The 16,113-nt window shown below is 42.4% G+C and overlaps 1 protein-coding gene across 1 annotated transcript in view; it reads right to left on the bottom strand.

Moving 5' to 3' along the window:
* UNC13B (unc-13 homolog B) overlaps positions 1 to 16,113 on the bottom strand; it is a 191,342-nt gene that overhangs the window by 19,153 nt on the left and 156,076 nt on the right. Inside the window, exons 27-32 of the mRNA XM_074166749.1 lie at positions 15,715 to 15,858; positions 15,502 to 15,579; positions 14,410 to 14,487; positions 6,700 to 6,788; positions 3,935 to 4,087; positions 1,889 to 2,012 (exon numbers count right to left, since the gene is read on the bottom strand). Coding sequence (XP_074022850.1) covers positions 1,889 to 2,012; positions 3,935 to 4,087; positions 6,700 to 6,788; positions 14,410 to 14,487; positions 15,502 to 15,579; positions 15,715 to 15,858 — 666 coding nt within the window. The remainder of the gene's footprint in view (positions 1 to 1,888; positions 2,013 to 3,934; positions 4,088 to 6,699; positions 6,789 to 14,409; positions 14,488 to 15,501; positions 15,580 to 15,714; positions 15,859 to 16,113) is intronic.

Raw genomic sequence — 16,113 nt, 5'->3', positions numbered from 1 at the left:
GGCCCACACTGCCAACCCTGAGTTTTGTCTCACCTTTCCCTGCCAGTCTTCAATACTAGGGATTTATGGAAATCTGGTGGTAACAGAATAAATCACTATGTCCCAGGTGACGGTGGAAGCATCTCTTTGTCCCCCATAGCCCATCTAGCCTCGCCACAGGTTCCCTGCTCAAGGACTTCAGACAAGGCCATTTTAAACATCGCACTGTTCACAACCCCCTTTCCGAAACAGCAACTCTTTTCCAGTTTGCGCTAGTTCAGCCTCCTCACTATGATACAACTGATTAGACATCTGAAAATCTAGCTACGAGCATTTTGCATTGTCTCAGAAAACTGAGGATGTGCTTCATTACACAAAGAGAGCTTCTCAACTTGAAACTGAAGTGATGGCAACAAGAAACTACTCAAAGGTGGCTTATAGCAACATCCTGCAGGTTGGAAGAATTGGCTGATCACACCTACTGCCTTCTTTATGATACAAGTACTGAATCACTCTCCTACCCCGCCTTTAAAATTCAAAATTAGCAAGTATAAAGCTCAAGCAGCTCCTCCCTGGTTGTTTCTGAGGCTCTTGATCTCACTGCTTCCATTCTGAAGGGGTCATATTAATGCTGCTCTTATATGATGATTTTAGCACCTGTCCCGAAAAACTCCTTTTTAAAGCAATTCAACTGAAAGAATTTTTATCCTCTTAAATTTAGGTAATTTTTTTTTCCTCCTTTATAAATTAAAAAGGAAGTCAGAAATGATTACTCCAAATCCAAGCTCAGAGCAAGCAGTCTTTAGCAAATTACACCTCATGCTAATTTTATGCTTAGTAGGTATGACTGCACACTGCATCTCAGCAGTTTTGTCTAAAGTTGTCATCATCAAGGCTGGAGACAAAGCCCTTCCCTCTCAGAACAACAAACACCTAGTGCAAAATGCAGGTTTGCACCACTTCTCTAGACGCTGCAACCCAAGGAATTCACTCAAAATACATAGGCAACAGCTGAATAGTGAAAACCACTATCGTTCTACCCACTACTGGGAAATAAATAAATCAGCATAAATTAGTCACAGACCACAAGTTTACTCCAACACAGAGATGAAAAGAAGTTCTGGATCATCTCCAAATAATGAGGTTACAGCCCAAACTTCATTCTGCCTCCAACTGAGTGTCATCCCCCAGAGCAGCTGGGCGTGCATGACTGACATTTAATCAGTTTCTGGGGTTGCTCAAAATTGGGGAAGAAATTAATCGTCCATTGTTAAAAACATCACTACATTCATGACACACATTCATCCAGCACGTCCCATAGCTGAACAATTATATAAAAGACTGCCTTTGAAGGCAAACTATCTGGACATGGTTCCAACTCCCCAACAACAGAAACACAGAAATCGTGCCAGCCCATACTGATGCTAAAGCCTTCTGGGGGGTAAAACAGGAGATGGTGTCATTAAACAGCAAGCCAAAATTAACCACGTCTATACAGAGAGACACCTGACTAACAGATGACAGTCATCAGGCAAAAGGTGCCTAGGTGTTGATTTAATGCCACGAAGACAACACTAACTGCCCAATAATCCCACATGCGCAGCTCTCTTTAAAGGACTGCAAATCCCTAATCAATGTGATTTGACTATATTTGAGGGCAACTCTTTTTGGATCATGGATTTGGAATTGTTTTTTTTTTTTTTTCTAGAGTGTGCTCTGTATCTTGCAACCCTATTATAAAGAGAGCTGCTCTCTTACTTTACTAGGTTACAGACATATTTTTCCATCCTCGAGCAGGCTATGTGCAGGCAAATTTACCTGGGCAGATGACTCATTAGGTCAAGGAGATGAGTTACACAGGCAATGGCAACACTTTCTGCTATGAGTCAGGAAGGAGAAAATGCTTTACCGTATGGTCTGTAAGAGGAGGCAGCACAATCAGCTTCTCCATGGTATTCATTACAACCCTCCAGAGCTCTTTCAGCACCCGTTTCAACACCGTCTTTTCACACACAGTCGCAAACAGCGTCAGGCTGCAGGGAGAGAGCAAGAACTAAGTAAGTTCAAAGAATGCAATTTGCAAGGAGAAAGGAGGTTTGTATGGGAGAGAATCAGTGCCCCATCCAAAGCAGTTTGTCATAATGATTGCTTTAAGGGTAAAAAAATCTTCCCTTTTCATAAAGTGCAGCCTGGCTTCACCCTTGGAGATTTAGCACTAAAGACGTATGGCCAAAATGGATTATTGACATTTCTGACCTCAACCATTTCTATTTATTGACCTAGGGCTTACAGAAGATATCACTAAGTTATGGTGGTTGGGAATAGTCCAAGTAAGAGCAGGTACCATTGATCTGGTTCCCTTTAAGAAGATACTTCCTGATGTATCAAGTCTACAGAGTAGATAGGAAAAAATTACAAACATAGAATAAAAGGTTTTAAACTTCAAGGGGTTATTATAACGGCTTTTGTGTAATACCTAGATTATGCTTTCCAGGCTGTTATGCAGAAGTTCCTGCACAGCTGCTGAAGTCTCTAAACCTTCTACCTCTATAACCACCTCGAAGCATTTCTTGGACTCCTCTGTATTTTGTTGCAATCGCATTCACCACTAATCACCTAACATATGTTTATTCCCTTTTACAGAAAGAACTTCTGCTTTATCTCCCCAGTCATTCCTCCTTTATTATTGTACAGGCTATCAAAAAAAAGCGAAGAAATGTTAGATTCTTCTGCAGAACGATTGTTAGACTTTGGCATTTACTGATCATGCTGGGACAGCTACAAAACAGCAACTCGGCAGCCAGAAACAGTGCACAGGGGGCTCTTCTACATTGTGTTATTTTCTCCCAGATTCCCCTTCTTTCCATAGCTGGTTAGGCAGTAAATGAACAAAACTGAGCAGGGACAAGACTGATGTGGGTAGGATGCAGGAAACACCAAAAAGGACTCTCCTTCTGTAAAGGAGGAAAGAAAAAAATCCAGGTTCAGATTAGTGTAATCAAAATTACTTGCCCCACAGCTGGACAAGAAGCCCATTGCTCACCAAGTTCCCAGTGATACAAAGGAAGGTAGCTTCTAAGAATTCGTGAAGTCATACATAAAATGCTCAAGTGAGAGGGCTCCTAGATGTAACAACTGCTGCAGAGACTCACTTACTACATGGTGACCCAAAGGAAAGACGGGACAGTGAATACAAAGAGCAACGAAAGAAATTAGATTTTAAACTTGTACAGCTTTGCATCTCTCACAGCATTTATTATGAAAATTGCTCTCCACCTTCTACAAAGCAAAGAACTGCTGTGCATCAGCAAGAAGTTTGACTTTTACAATGATTAAAAACTGTTTTTCTTTGTAGATCAAGGCTTAGCTGGTGAGAATTATGTGCAGTTACCCACAAAAAGTCCATGTACAGCTGAATCACGCTGCATGGTGTTAATGGCAACAGTTAATTAAAGCAAAGGACCAAGTTTACATACATCACATCGTTCAGAAGCTTATTTTCTATGCAGAACAGCACCATGAATGACTAGAACACACATGTTTAACGTGACTGGGATACTGAGTAGTATATGTATCAAGTAGGTAACTATGGTTTGCAATATATTTGCTAGTTGGCTACAGTACAATTTGTATTGGAAAAAAAAAAAAACATAGATAGTAAACTTAGAATTTCAGCCTTTCCCACAACCTGATCAGCAGTGTGTTTTGCTGATTGCTGTAATTGTCACAGGAGAAAGGAGAACTGAAAGTGTGCTCTGGCACTGAATGAAGGTTGAAGAGGTGATCTATGGCTTGAAAGAGAGGCAGATATGGGAAGAGAAGCCATTAATTCTGAGAATTTGGAGGCCGGATATCTCAAGAGCAATCCAAGAACATGGGAGCTATTCTTTCTTCCCCCATCCTGTTCCCTATCCGATGCACTGTATGTGTGACATACACTTGAGCAATCACTTACTTTCCATCCAGGAAATCCATCAATGGCCTCAGGACGTTATCTGCATCTTGTGCAACTGTGTTTCTGGCATTAGCAGCAACATTTCCTGTCCCTTTCACCTGACAGAGGATATCGGACATCTGCTTGACGCACTCATCAATGCGAGTCTGAAAGCTGAACAGACAGGAGAGAGGCAAAACCAAGATTATCAGTGGCAGAGATACCAGCTCTAGTACATAAATTAAGTATTGCAAGGCTATAATCTACATGCTCAATTACACACTCTTCCTTCCCGAGATTTGCTGCGCATTTCCTTTCTGTATTTGTTACCAAGGGACATGCTATCCAGTTCCTTATGCCCATCGTCCACAGACAGCCGACCACCTCTGAACACAGGAGGAGTTTGTTCGTTCAGCTTGCAAAAAGAAATGATCCTTTCCCGATTTCAAGAAACACTGTTATTCTTAGCTCGAAGCACCCTGATGCATCTTTGCTTTCTATACAGGGTGTTACACCGCAGAGACTGGGATATCATATGGAGCATCGGCACAATGCACGCACAGCTCCCAGCACCCAGGAGCCCATGGGCAGAAATCCGGTTATGACCCACCACAGGGTAAGTCTTTAAAAGAACAGAGGCAGCCTGAAGGCAAGCTGAAACCAGTCCTCTGCTGTACAGTCCATGTCAGAATGGGATGTGGGGCTCAGCTGCGAGACGATCAGTGTCACTGTAATGAAGTGACAGCACACTTACTGTTCCATCTCTTACTGCTAAGAGGAAGTTCAAAATGAAATAATACAATGGTTAGAAATGATGAATAGATCAGCAGAGCTGTCAACATATCAATTCAGTGAATAAATGAAAATGCTTTGACATTTAAAAGAACAGTTACTAACAACAGGCATTACAAGTGACATTTAGCTATCCACTAATGGCACAGAGGTTTGAGACCAGGAAGGGAAGTCAGTGCTAGGAGCCTGGGTAAAGGTTTAAGAACAGGAACACAGGTCTGGAAATAAATCAGCTTTGTATCTGCATAAGTGGCCTGAACTTCTGCTGTGTGAGCCAGCCCTCTGCCCCGCGGCTCTCACCTTCCTTCTCCACCCCATCACTTTTTTCCTCTCCTGCACTGCCACCTCTAGCTGCATGGTCCCTCTTGCTCGCTTCAAGCCTGCCTCTCGCTGGCCTTCACTCCTACAGCCTCTGAGAACAAAACAGAAGCTAGCCTTGCATGAAGTATAAACCCTTTTGAGGCTCCCTTTTCTCTATGATATCCTTTAAAGCAGAAAATGTTTCTGTGTCCAGACATAATCCTCTCTCAGCACAAAGGTGGCGAGGCTCTCCGGATGTGTGCTGCTTTCCCAGCAGGTACAATTATCTCACACCGATGAAGAAAAGTTAAGATCTGCAGTGTCAGCTGCGGACAGTGTTGTAGGAGCAACATTGTACAGACTCTGCACAGAATATTGTGGATGTCTGTTTTGCCTCCCACATTTACATCCTTTAGAAGATGCTGCTTATACAGTAAACTGCAGCTCTGCTTTTCATTCTCCATTACTGTTAAGGAATGAGCGAAGCATCTGAGAGCTGCCTGACTGGCTGAATCTCTTGCTGGCACATCTCTCTAAAACACTCCCTGGTATGTATGTTGATACTGAATAATCTCTTTAAATTATATTTGCAAATGTCAAGATTGTACCTTAATTGTCTTGTAGCAGTGACACCATGGAGACAGGTTCCAGATAACAAAATTCACCCCCTAATTATGATTTCTCACTCACCCTCCATCTAATTACGAACCTTATCGATTGAATTCAGTTACAGTTTGAATCTCTCCCTTTCTTGCTATGGCATCCATTACTGGCAATGGGAAGTCCTCGCTTATTTCCCCACTTAGCTCTGCGTGCTGAAATCCAAATAGTCGCTGACAAATCCCACCATGATTTTTTGGTCATAAGTACTGCAAATCTGTAGACTACAGGAGGTCATGTTGGTACAATTTGCTTTATTCCCCCTGCCTATGTTTCAGCTATACTCCAGTTCATGCCTGCATTAATCTTGTTATAAAGCACAACATGAAATGAATGGGGTTAATCATGAGAAGCAGTTGTTTTTGAAGATCAGTTGGGAACCCTCTATTTCTAGATTTTGCTAAATTGACATCTTTTATGGTTTACTACAAAATTATTATGAAGTCGAGCACATTTTTATCCTCAGGTAAACGCTAACATGATTTGCAATAAAACTTAATTGCCATCAATTACTCTAGCAATACTTTAAAGAGCTCATCCCCTTGAAACATTAGAAAACACCATTCACCGCAACATTAGAACAAGTCAATCCCAAATTCTAAACCTGTTTCCTTCTTATTCCAATATGCATTTAACAATCAGAAATCATTCAGCTGTTTCATACGTTTAGAGCAGAACATTTAAACAAGAATGTTGCTTCATAAATGCTAAGCTGGAAACTGCTTTCTGAGCAGTAAAGAAGCAGGCAATTCTGTTACTGACAAGCACTACTTACAGAAAAGAATCACTCTATGTAATTCAAAGACATTTCACAGTTGAGAGATCTCCATGTTACATTTCTAAGCAGAGCAGTATAGAAAAGAGACTTTTAAAACATTTCTAACTTCTTTAGATGGTCTCAATATTTGAAAGACCATGAATTTATGACAAAAAGAAAAATATAATGCAGTTGACATGAATTTCTTTTAACCTGACTGAATGAGATTAGACAAAATAAAGGAATGCTTCAAGGACAGGGACCTCGTTACACTCACCTGTTACCAAACACTGCACTCAGCTCATCCAAAACATTGTTCAGCTTCACCTGGAGCTCTTTGAGATGGTCACTTGCTTCTGCATCCAACTGCGGATGAAAGAAGAGCACTTAGCTTGAACCCAGAGGGCAGCCTGCTGTCCTTCACAGTGCTGCTCTTCACTGTTGAGGTTACTCCTAATAAGCAGGTGAACTATCACCGCTGGACTCTGCCAGTGAGGATGCTCTCCTCCACTGCCTGCTGCTGTTACAGAAGCTGTGAAATCATCCACAGACAGCAGCCGGTGGCTTCCCCAGGCTCCAATACCCTCTGATACCCTTTCCTGATATTTGCAAAGTTGAGAAAGAAAGTGATCGTGAACTCCCTGTGGCCAACAGAGTAAGCAGGCTGAGAAATCATCAAGCACTGTGCGTTACCTTGGGCTCACGGGTCATTTCACCCCTCTACGTCTAGAAGGAGATAGGGCTTTTCACACTGGATGTTATTTACTTGTGCATTTCTCCATGCATGGTCTTGAGATATGCTATTTCACCTTCTACCCTACTGTCAAGTATTCAAACTGAAGATTGACCCAGCCACTGCTCTCAGAAGACTGAACCCCAGCTATTTTGAAAGTCTGGCCACAATATCATGGCAGGAAATGTTGTGCACTGATCACTTTTGGAAAGCATGATCTCAGCTACAGGTATTGAGTAGCTGTAACTACCAGAAGTACCACACAAGAACCACAACTACCTACAAGAACCACAAGTAGCTTTGCTCTCATGTGGAGCCAAATAGCCTTTTGTATACAACTGTTCAGAGGAGACTTCACAATCCAAACCAAAAAGTGCCCCAAGCACTACGTGGATGCTGCTGACACCCTGGCACAGCTGTAAGAAAGTGCTTGCTCTGTTATTATCAGCCCAAAGGCACCTGTTTTTGCACTCAACAGTGCCCTGTATTCCAGCTGCAGTCTCGAAAGAGCCACTTCTGAGCAACCTACCTGTGTGCACACATAACAACATATGTTGAATGTTTTAGGATCAGTTGCTCTGAAAAAGTAACTTGTAGAACAGATTTGCCTTTGTATGCAGGCAGGTAAGCTGCTTGTAAAACAAAAACCTTCCAGAAATGTTCTTATTGGCATTTAGAGCTTCTGCCCTTACCTCTAAGGCAGTGTATCTATTTACAAATGTAATGAGCCAGATGCCAGTACAGTGGTTAAAAATCAGTTTAGATTTTTTACGGTATATCCACGCATGCAGCTATATAGGATTTGAACATCACAGGAGTCCCCACTTGTATATACAGTGCTGAAGCCCTCTTTGTATTCCTCAGCATCTGTCAGAGAAAGCCAAGCCTTAGGGGATTTGGAATCTGATCCGTTCATTTTCCTGCTGTAAGCTGGCATGGAAAACTGACTCTATTAAGCATTTGAACCTGTGCTAATGAAACTCCTGGATCAGAATTTTAAAAATAATTCAAAAAAACCCCAATCAAATTATGATTACTTAAGCCTTACAACTTCAGGCATTGCTAGCTCTGATTATTTTTCCTTTATTAAAGTGAATTTGTATTCTGTTACCTTTATAATTGCCTCACTCTATGATAGCAGAAGGAAGCTAACATGTCAATCAGCAGTCATTCTAGCCAAGCTTGTAGGTAACAAAACAAAAACAGCATCTGTTGGTGGGAGTTTGTCTTGCCCCTATATTAATCCTTCCCTTTTACTGTGGAAAGGGGCAACGAGTCACAAGTTGACTGATTTGCTATCTACAATTAATAGCACTGAAGAGTCCTCTGATTTTGGCAATTTCTGGTAGATTTGAGGTAGGACCAGTTCATGATTCATCAAAACATTTCAACTAACTGCTTTTCCAGACTGAAAAAAAAAAAAAAAAAAAAAAAAAGCCAGAAGGATTTGGCACAAGGCACCTATTCCTCACTATTTATTTCTACTTCTTCATAAGCTACCAGATGCATGGTCTAGAGGATGTTCAGGATCAACAACTTATTGCCCTGGTTCATGAACCATGTAATTAATGACTTGTTTTACTGCGAGGTGACATGGGGAGCTCACCAACAACCTCTGAGCTTCTCCTTGCTATTGTACCTGTTGACTGCAAACTCATCTCAGGAGCAGAAGAAAAGCTGATTGCTAGCCCTGTACTGCAAGAAGGGACAGCTGGAGGAATGCTTTGCCAAGGGGAAGAGCTCCATTATCTGTGGTGAGGAACTCTCTCTCCTCCAGAACATCAGCTCACACCTCACTGGGTGCTACTAGTAACTCAGCTGCCCAGATTTAACTTTGAGGTGCCTCACCCTCAGGAAGCAAAGCCCTGGTGGGAAGCATTTTGGTTCAGTATCCACCAAGTCCTCTGTCACACTAGAAAGACTGTTGTCTTCTGAGCAACTGCTGCTACGGAAGGAGGAGTCCATATAATACAATAGTGACCATTAATGCTTAGGCACCAGTACGTTTTGGCCTGAAAGCAAATTTCGGGGAATTACCTGAGTGTAATTTAAGTCTATTAGGAAGCTGCCAGTAGGTGTGTAACACTGTTTCACATATATAAATTACACATCAGTTACAGAGTCCCTGTAGCATGTGGTATAACTGCAAACTGTTCTTTGCTGATATGGTGGAGCCCTGATAACAGTGCTCTTAATGAAACAGCGTGCGTTTTGCTGTTGCTGCTCAGCCAGTGTAATTCTAAGCACATCAGCTATCACTGATAGCAGGAAATGCTGCTTGGACTGCATGATAAATCTGGCTGCTAGAGTAATGCAGAAAGCGGCATTAGGCAGCTGAGGCACTGTCATATGTCACGTCCAGACCATTTCTATCGGAAGCTGGAGCTCAGCAGGCTTACAATCTCCATTCTGTGGGTGTATCGGAGATGATTCAGAGGAAGAAGGCTAATGAAAAGTTCTCCATGCAAAACACGGGACAGTACCCACAGCGAGGTAGCTTCTGAACTCTGAGCAAATGCTCCAATTCCAGCAGAAACAGTGGCTGGCATGGCCATAGTTCTGTGTTTGAGACCAAATGTGCAATACAGAGAACTGAGATGCACACAAAGAGGGAAGAGGTAACCCTATTTCAGGGAAGAAAGCATGGCCCTGTTAATTTCCTGCAAAGATTTGGGATTCGGCACTTCAGAGAATCCAGGCCTCGAAGTCTCATCCAAGCACGTTGAGGGCTGAAACCTCAAGTTCTCTACTAATCTGAATGGTGGCATTTACAGTATAGTGTTATAAACTGCAATTTAGGTTCATATTCTGCTTCTCTCATGGATGAAACAGAACCCATGAGTTCAAGAATCTGTGATGAGCTTCCAAGTTTTCCAAGAGATGTCATTAGTTCTTCTTTGGCTTCTACACACACTGGTGAAGCATAAGCAACCAGAACTGGAAGCTCCTCTGTAGCTGGAGAGACATAGCTCTTGCCTTTTAGGAGGTTGAAGACGTTAAACAATTCAGGTCTTAAAGCCAGAGAACCTGTGAAATCATCAGGTCTGATGACGTATCAGCAGCTAGAGAATTTTCCCCTGCTGTCCAATTTTAGCTTTATGCAAGTTATAGAGTTCGTCTGGCTCCAGCTTGAAGGTGCTGATTTTTGTTCTGCCTCCCTGTACCAGCACCTGGGAGCTCCCCCCTCTGCAGAGGTGACTGTGAGGCAGAGACCTCAACAGACCCTAGCTCCCTTTAGGGTCTTGCTTGTGCTGAATTTTCACACATCTCCCCACTTTCTTACAGGATTCAAGAGCACTGAAGCCAAGATGAATCCAGCTTCTCAAATACTAGCTATGGCCTTAGCTAACTAAGGTGGCCTTTGCTATGACACGTGGGATGCTAAAGAGGAGCAATCAGTAGATACCACAAATCCTTTGAGAACATTGCTATCAAGTCTTGGCCGTTTCTAAGTAGTACTGCAATTTGTTATTCATGTGGCAAACACAGGATTTAAAATGTGGGCTAACCCTGGCTGAGCATTAAGAGAAGAGTTTCCTGACAGATCAGCTTGAAACCAAAGGCATGAAAATTGTATGATGACAATCTGCTCCTACTCAGCAGCTAATTCTTTGGGTTCCCAAGGCAGTGCTTGTCTCCAATACTCACCCTGCATGCCTGACTTTGCGGGGGGTAGGGAAAAAGGGTGCAGAAATGTTTTAAATTAGGCTTCCACAGCACATCTAGGCTTCAGCAGTGGGCAATGCAGTACAGCACCTTTTAATTTCAGTGCCATGAGTTCATACCTCATTAAAAGCTAAGCAAAATAATGGACTGCAGAAAGCCATCTCTCAAGCAAAATGAGAAAGGCTTATTGTGGTGTCAGGGACAGTGCACAGAGCAGGTTGAAGTCTGCAGGAAAACTGCAGAGGTGGGTAGAAAATGCAGGTCACATTAGGTTTTAATTAGATAACATGTAAATAATTAAATAAACGGGGCCAAGTTTAGGCAAACAGTAGCAATGAATCTATGTAGCCCTCTTTAGCATGGAGCTAAATCGCAATCTCCATTCTGTGGCTGTACCGGAGACATTCAAGGGAATCAAAGGCTTCAAAAGGTATTCGTGTCCAGGACTCATCCCTCAATTCCACTGTTCATTGCACTTTTAATGCCACCTGCCACTCCACAAATGCTGCCTTTCCAAAACGTGCTTCAGAAATGTCCAAGAATGCTACTGAACCACAACGAAGCTGTTTTGATGCCATGAGATCAACACAGCTCAGAAGGGAAATAAAAGTATTGATTATAAATCCTGAAAGTCATTTAAGAGACTTCTTTCTCTGTGTGCGTGTATGTGTGTGTATATATATATATCTATATGCCTTGAGATCTCAAGCCACAGAAACCACCCAAGAGAATCCCTCCACACAGAGCTCTCTACTAGTCAGGAACAATAATGACAGCAGCAGAGCTTTAATGTTCACAGACCATATGATGTCAACTTATTAAACCCAGAGACGGTAGGAAATTTTTGCCCTGTTTTGTTCCTCCTGAGTACTACAGCTGGAAAAAGAGTAAGAGAAGTGGGGGCAAAGGTACCATTCCTCGTTTGGGGGAAAAAAAAGAAAAAGGAAGTAAAGGAAAGCTGTATACCAAGGAACCCCATCTCAAGAAACAGCACTGGGCAAACACTTCTGTTTCACGTTATGCCCCTACATGGCAGAGTGACCATGGGTGAGCCCTGTCACTTCGTTTCCCTTGCTGCAAAAGTGAATAAGCAATATGGATTTCCATAGGAGCGTGTTTGGGGCACACTGTCACAGATCACTAGGTAGCAGCAGCATTTCAAAGCTTTCCAGAGTTGTGCAATGCTACAGCTGTAGATGGAGATGGATCTGTGATTCAGAAGCAGATGAAGCCACAAGTACAGAGTGACTGAAACCAATCCCCAAGCTGTGGCTTCACACATGGTACATCTAACATACCTGCCACAAGAACAATGTAATATTTGATACCTAGTTCTCAACAACGTCTTCGAGAACGCAAAAAGGTGATCAGTTCAAAATCACCAGGACATTCCACTATGGTACTTTCTTATTCCCACACAGTTTTGGATAGAGAAGTCAGGATTATATTTGTGCAAGCTACTGTGCCATGTGTGGATGAATATAAACCAAATCTGTCACAGAAAGTAAGAACCACCCTTCCTGAACGAGAGGATAAAACCCAGAGATGCCCTTGCAGGAGCATGTTTGCCTACATGTTCTATTTTCAAAACTGTTGTCTCACCAATTGCTACTCACTAGCCAGGTACGATCTACATCAGAAAAAGGACTATTCAAACTAGGACAAGACCTTGTTCACTCTAGCAAAACAGAGGACCTGGCAGGTTTCAAGTCAAGAAGCAAAGTACTACATAGTCACCAAGAGGGAAACCCCTGGGGACAGGAAATAACGCAGGCACCTAACACAACACAATTTATTTCTGGTGACCAGTGGCAGCCTAATGAAGTGGAAAAGCAGCAAGTGAAGAGAAAAGAAAAAAAAATCACTCTGAAAAGCCAGCTTCCTAGCATGTTTGCCTGGTTTCTTCCTGTGTGTTTTATTGCTCACAGTCTGGGTTCCTCTCCCTTTTTTTTTCCGTTGATTCCACAGTGCAGGGCAAATAGCAGATTCATCACCTCTGTTTTACCTTACCTATACCTGCTGAGGAAGGTTTTAAAGGTCAGAAAGTAGAGAAGAAGTCAAGGCTAGGAAAAGTAGCTGACACTTTTAATAAACACTTTTTTTCTCCTGCTATTTAACACACTATCAGGTGGTATTTTCAATTTGCAGGTGGTATTTTCAATTTGGAATACAGGGAAATCCTACTTAATAGTCACCACTATGGAATAAAGCAGCAAATTAACTCCTTAAGGGAAATTAAGTGCACATGGATTAAAACTTTATAAACCACTTCATAAACAATCCATCACAAGTTCATTTTTTTCCTGAAAAACGAGCATTAGCACTGCTATTACAGCTGGGAGCGTATCATTCCATTTCTTCATATAGGGCTCAGAAATTAGGATTGTTGAGATAACACACAAAAGAATGACAGCAGTTTTCCTTGCCTCGTGGGGTAAATCTATTTGTTGAGATTTTTGCCACTTCATAGAATTCTGCCACTGAACACAAGAAAGATTTGAAACAGCAGTACAGGCAAAAACTGAGCTGCCCATCAGCAAAGCTGACTTTCCTCTTGGCATACAGGTCATAGCACAGGTTCTACCACAACACAACCAAAGAGAAAGCACTTAGGCTTTGAAAATAATTTTTTCCTAACATCAGCATCAGCTGCCTTTTCTTCATTTTCCCGAACCTTGAAAAGCAATGAAAAAAAAAAAAAAACAAAAGAGAAAAAAACAGATATAAAGATTATATCAGAACAGACATGGTGATCTGGGGGAGGAAAAACTTACTTCTGTAAAAATTCCCATCCCAGAACAAAGAACAAAAACTAAGATATTTATATTTGGGGACACATCAGAGCATCCAACCAGGCATGAGTACATAACTCTTATTTGCATGTCTGCAATAGATTAGATATTGGACATTCAATGCCAAAGGTACTGTCTCACATTTATATATTCCACATAAAATGACTTGATGTCAACAGTTCTCAGACCTATCTGTCTGTCTTCAGAGCGGTGAAACCACCAGCCATACCCACCATCCAGCCCACATGAGCACAGTACATAGAATCACAGAATCATTCAGGTTGGAAAAGACCCTTGGGATCATCGAGTCCAACCATCTTCCCTACTCTACAAAGTTTTTCCCTACACCATATCCCCCAACACCACATCTAAACGATTCTTAAACTCATCCAAGGATGGTGACTCAACCACCTCCCTGGGCAGCCTGTTCCAGTGTCTGATCACTCTTACTGTGAAGAATTTCTTCCTAATGTCTAGTCTAAACCTACCCTGTTGCAACTTGAAGCCATTCCCTCTTGTTCTATCGCTATTTGTTTGTGAGAAGAGACCTTGTGAGAAGAACGTATCCTTCTCTTTCCTCCTCCACGCTATTCTGTGCCTCAAAAGATTCACTCCTACATCTTATGATAAATTTTCTTGAAAAGTCTTCAAGGACAGCTGTCCCCTCACACGTCTTACAGTGCCAGGTGTCATGGGGCTCTCCTTATGACTGCAGTTTGCAAGTATCAATATGATGCAAATAACCCAGTAACAGTGCAGTAGAAATAAGCAATGCTCAGTCTCTTAGTGCTCTTACCTCTTTACCACCCATGGCTTCAAACATCTTCTCCAGCTGTACCCTCAGCTGTTGGATGTTATTCATCAGGATGCAGGGCTGAAGGGACAAAAGCAGGTGCCTGTTACTGCTCAAATGCGAACTCAGTTTCACCAATGGCACAGTCTGTGCCTCGACACCCTTTCCCCAAGCACCACCAGATCTCAGAGTCCAGTAAGAGGTAGGGCAAGCACAGACTTCAGCACTCATACCTAAAAAAGACAAGTCATTTTTTTCCTCCAGCTTGAAAAGGGATGGCCAGTTCCAGACACCCCAGATCAAGGAGATCTATGCTGTTGTATTTGCCTCCTCAGCTTTATCACAAATGGAGAACGAGCTGACTAGAAATCAGTTGAGACAAGACCCACCTCTTTGCAGTTCCTGCCATGCCCTGTAAGAATCCAAGAGGTGTCACCTTCAGCCTCTTAATGCTGCAATGTACCTTTGCGAATGGTGCACCTCCCAGATCAGAAGGGGAACCGCTGGCCAAAGCTGCATTCAGAGACACATCTGGGTCCCGCGCCAGGCCAAGCCTGAGAGGAACAGTCAAGGGCAGCCTGAGCAATAGACTCTTCCCTCTGTAGTTACATCCCCACTACAGGTGTGGGGGATAGCAAAACCAGCATGGGACAGACCCCGTGTTCAAAAACGTAAGGCCCTGTTTTATTTAATGCACAGAATTTTACTGAATTCAGGATTAAACAGCAAGATAATTAGATGGAGACAACAGTAAACCAAGAGTGCTGTTAAGTGCCAGATCTACAGAGCAATCTATGCCATTTATTTATTTATTTATGTATTTTAATCACCTCTGTGACACACAACCAAGACAGGCAGAGTGGAAGTTAATTTCAAGGGGACCTGACAGCCTCCAAGCCCTGTAGATCGTCTTCAAGACCTAGTTTTATTATGTGGCCAAGCCAGAATTCAATCGCAAAAGCGTATGAATGATGATAAAACCAATACTGAAAATATTTACACCAGCAACACAGCCAGGTGCAATGTGAGAAACTTGGTTTCATCAGGACAATTATGTGATTCCCCAGGGCAAAAGAGAAGCTCATCACAACTCACCAGTTTCTCCTTGGAACAGTAGGACTGGAAGCTCTTGGAGAGGATGTCAGCGTACTGCATCAGCACTTTCCCAATAGTCTGCGAAGAAAAGATGTTGCTGTTACTTGTCCTGTATCACTGCAAGAGAACTCCAGGAGATAAAAAGAAAACGAACATCACACTGTTTTGCATCCCACTGAGGGAAGATAAACAGCTGGATGTTGAGGGTATTACCTTAGCAAACCTCCTGTTATAATGAGCAACAATGACAGGGTCTGGGCACTCTAGCTTCTTAATGATCTCAAAGCTCTGATTGAGCTGGGTGAAGACATCCACCACTGAGCAAGAGAACAGAGCATGCTCGGATGTTTGCTGGAACTAAAACAGAAGGTACAAAGAGTTATTCTCAAATGGAAATATCTGAAATACACCCATTTCATGTGTGTCTCCATCACTTGCCACACTGGAGGCAGAACAACTTTACCAAAACCTGCATCTTGAAGGTCCCTTCCAACTTAGATGATTCTATGATTCTATTCTATGATTCTATCTTCCTCAGAATTAGTCAAATATTCTCCCAAAGGCCCAGAGAAGTGAAATAACCAATTCTGTTGGATTTTAAGTTTACTGTCC

The sequence above is a fragment of the Numenius arquata genome, chromosome Z (assembly GCF_964106895.1).
Source record: "Numenius arquata chromosome Z, bNumArq3.hap1.1, whole genome shotgun sequence".
Classification (NCBI taxonomy): Eukaryota; Metazoa; Chordata; class Aves; order Charadriiformes; family Scolopacidae; genus Numenius; species Numenius arquata.
This window is presented reverse-complemented; position numbering and strand designations above follow the sequence as displayed.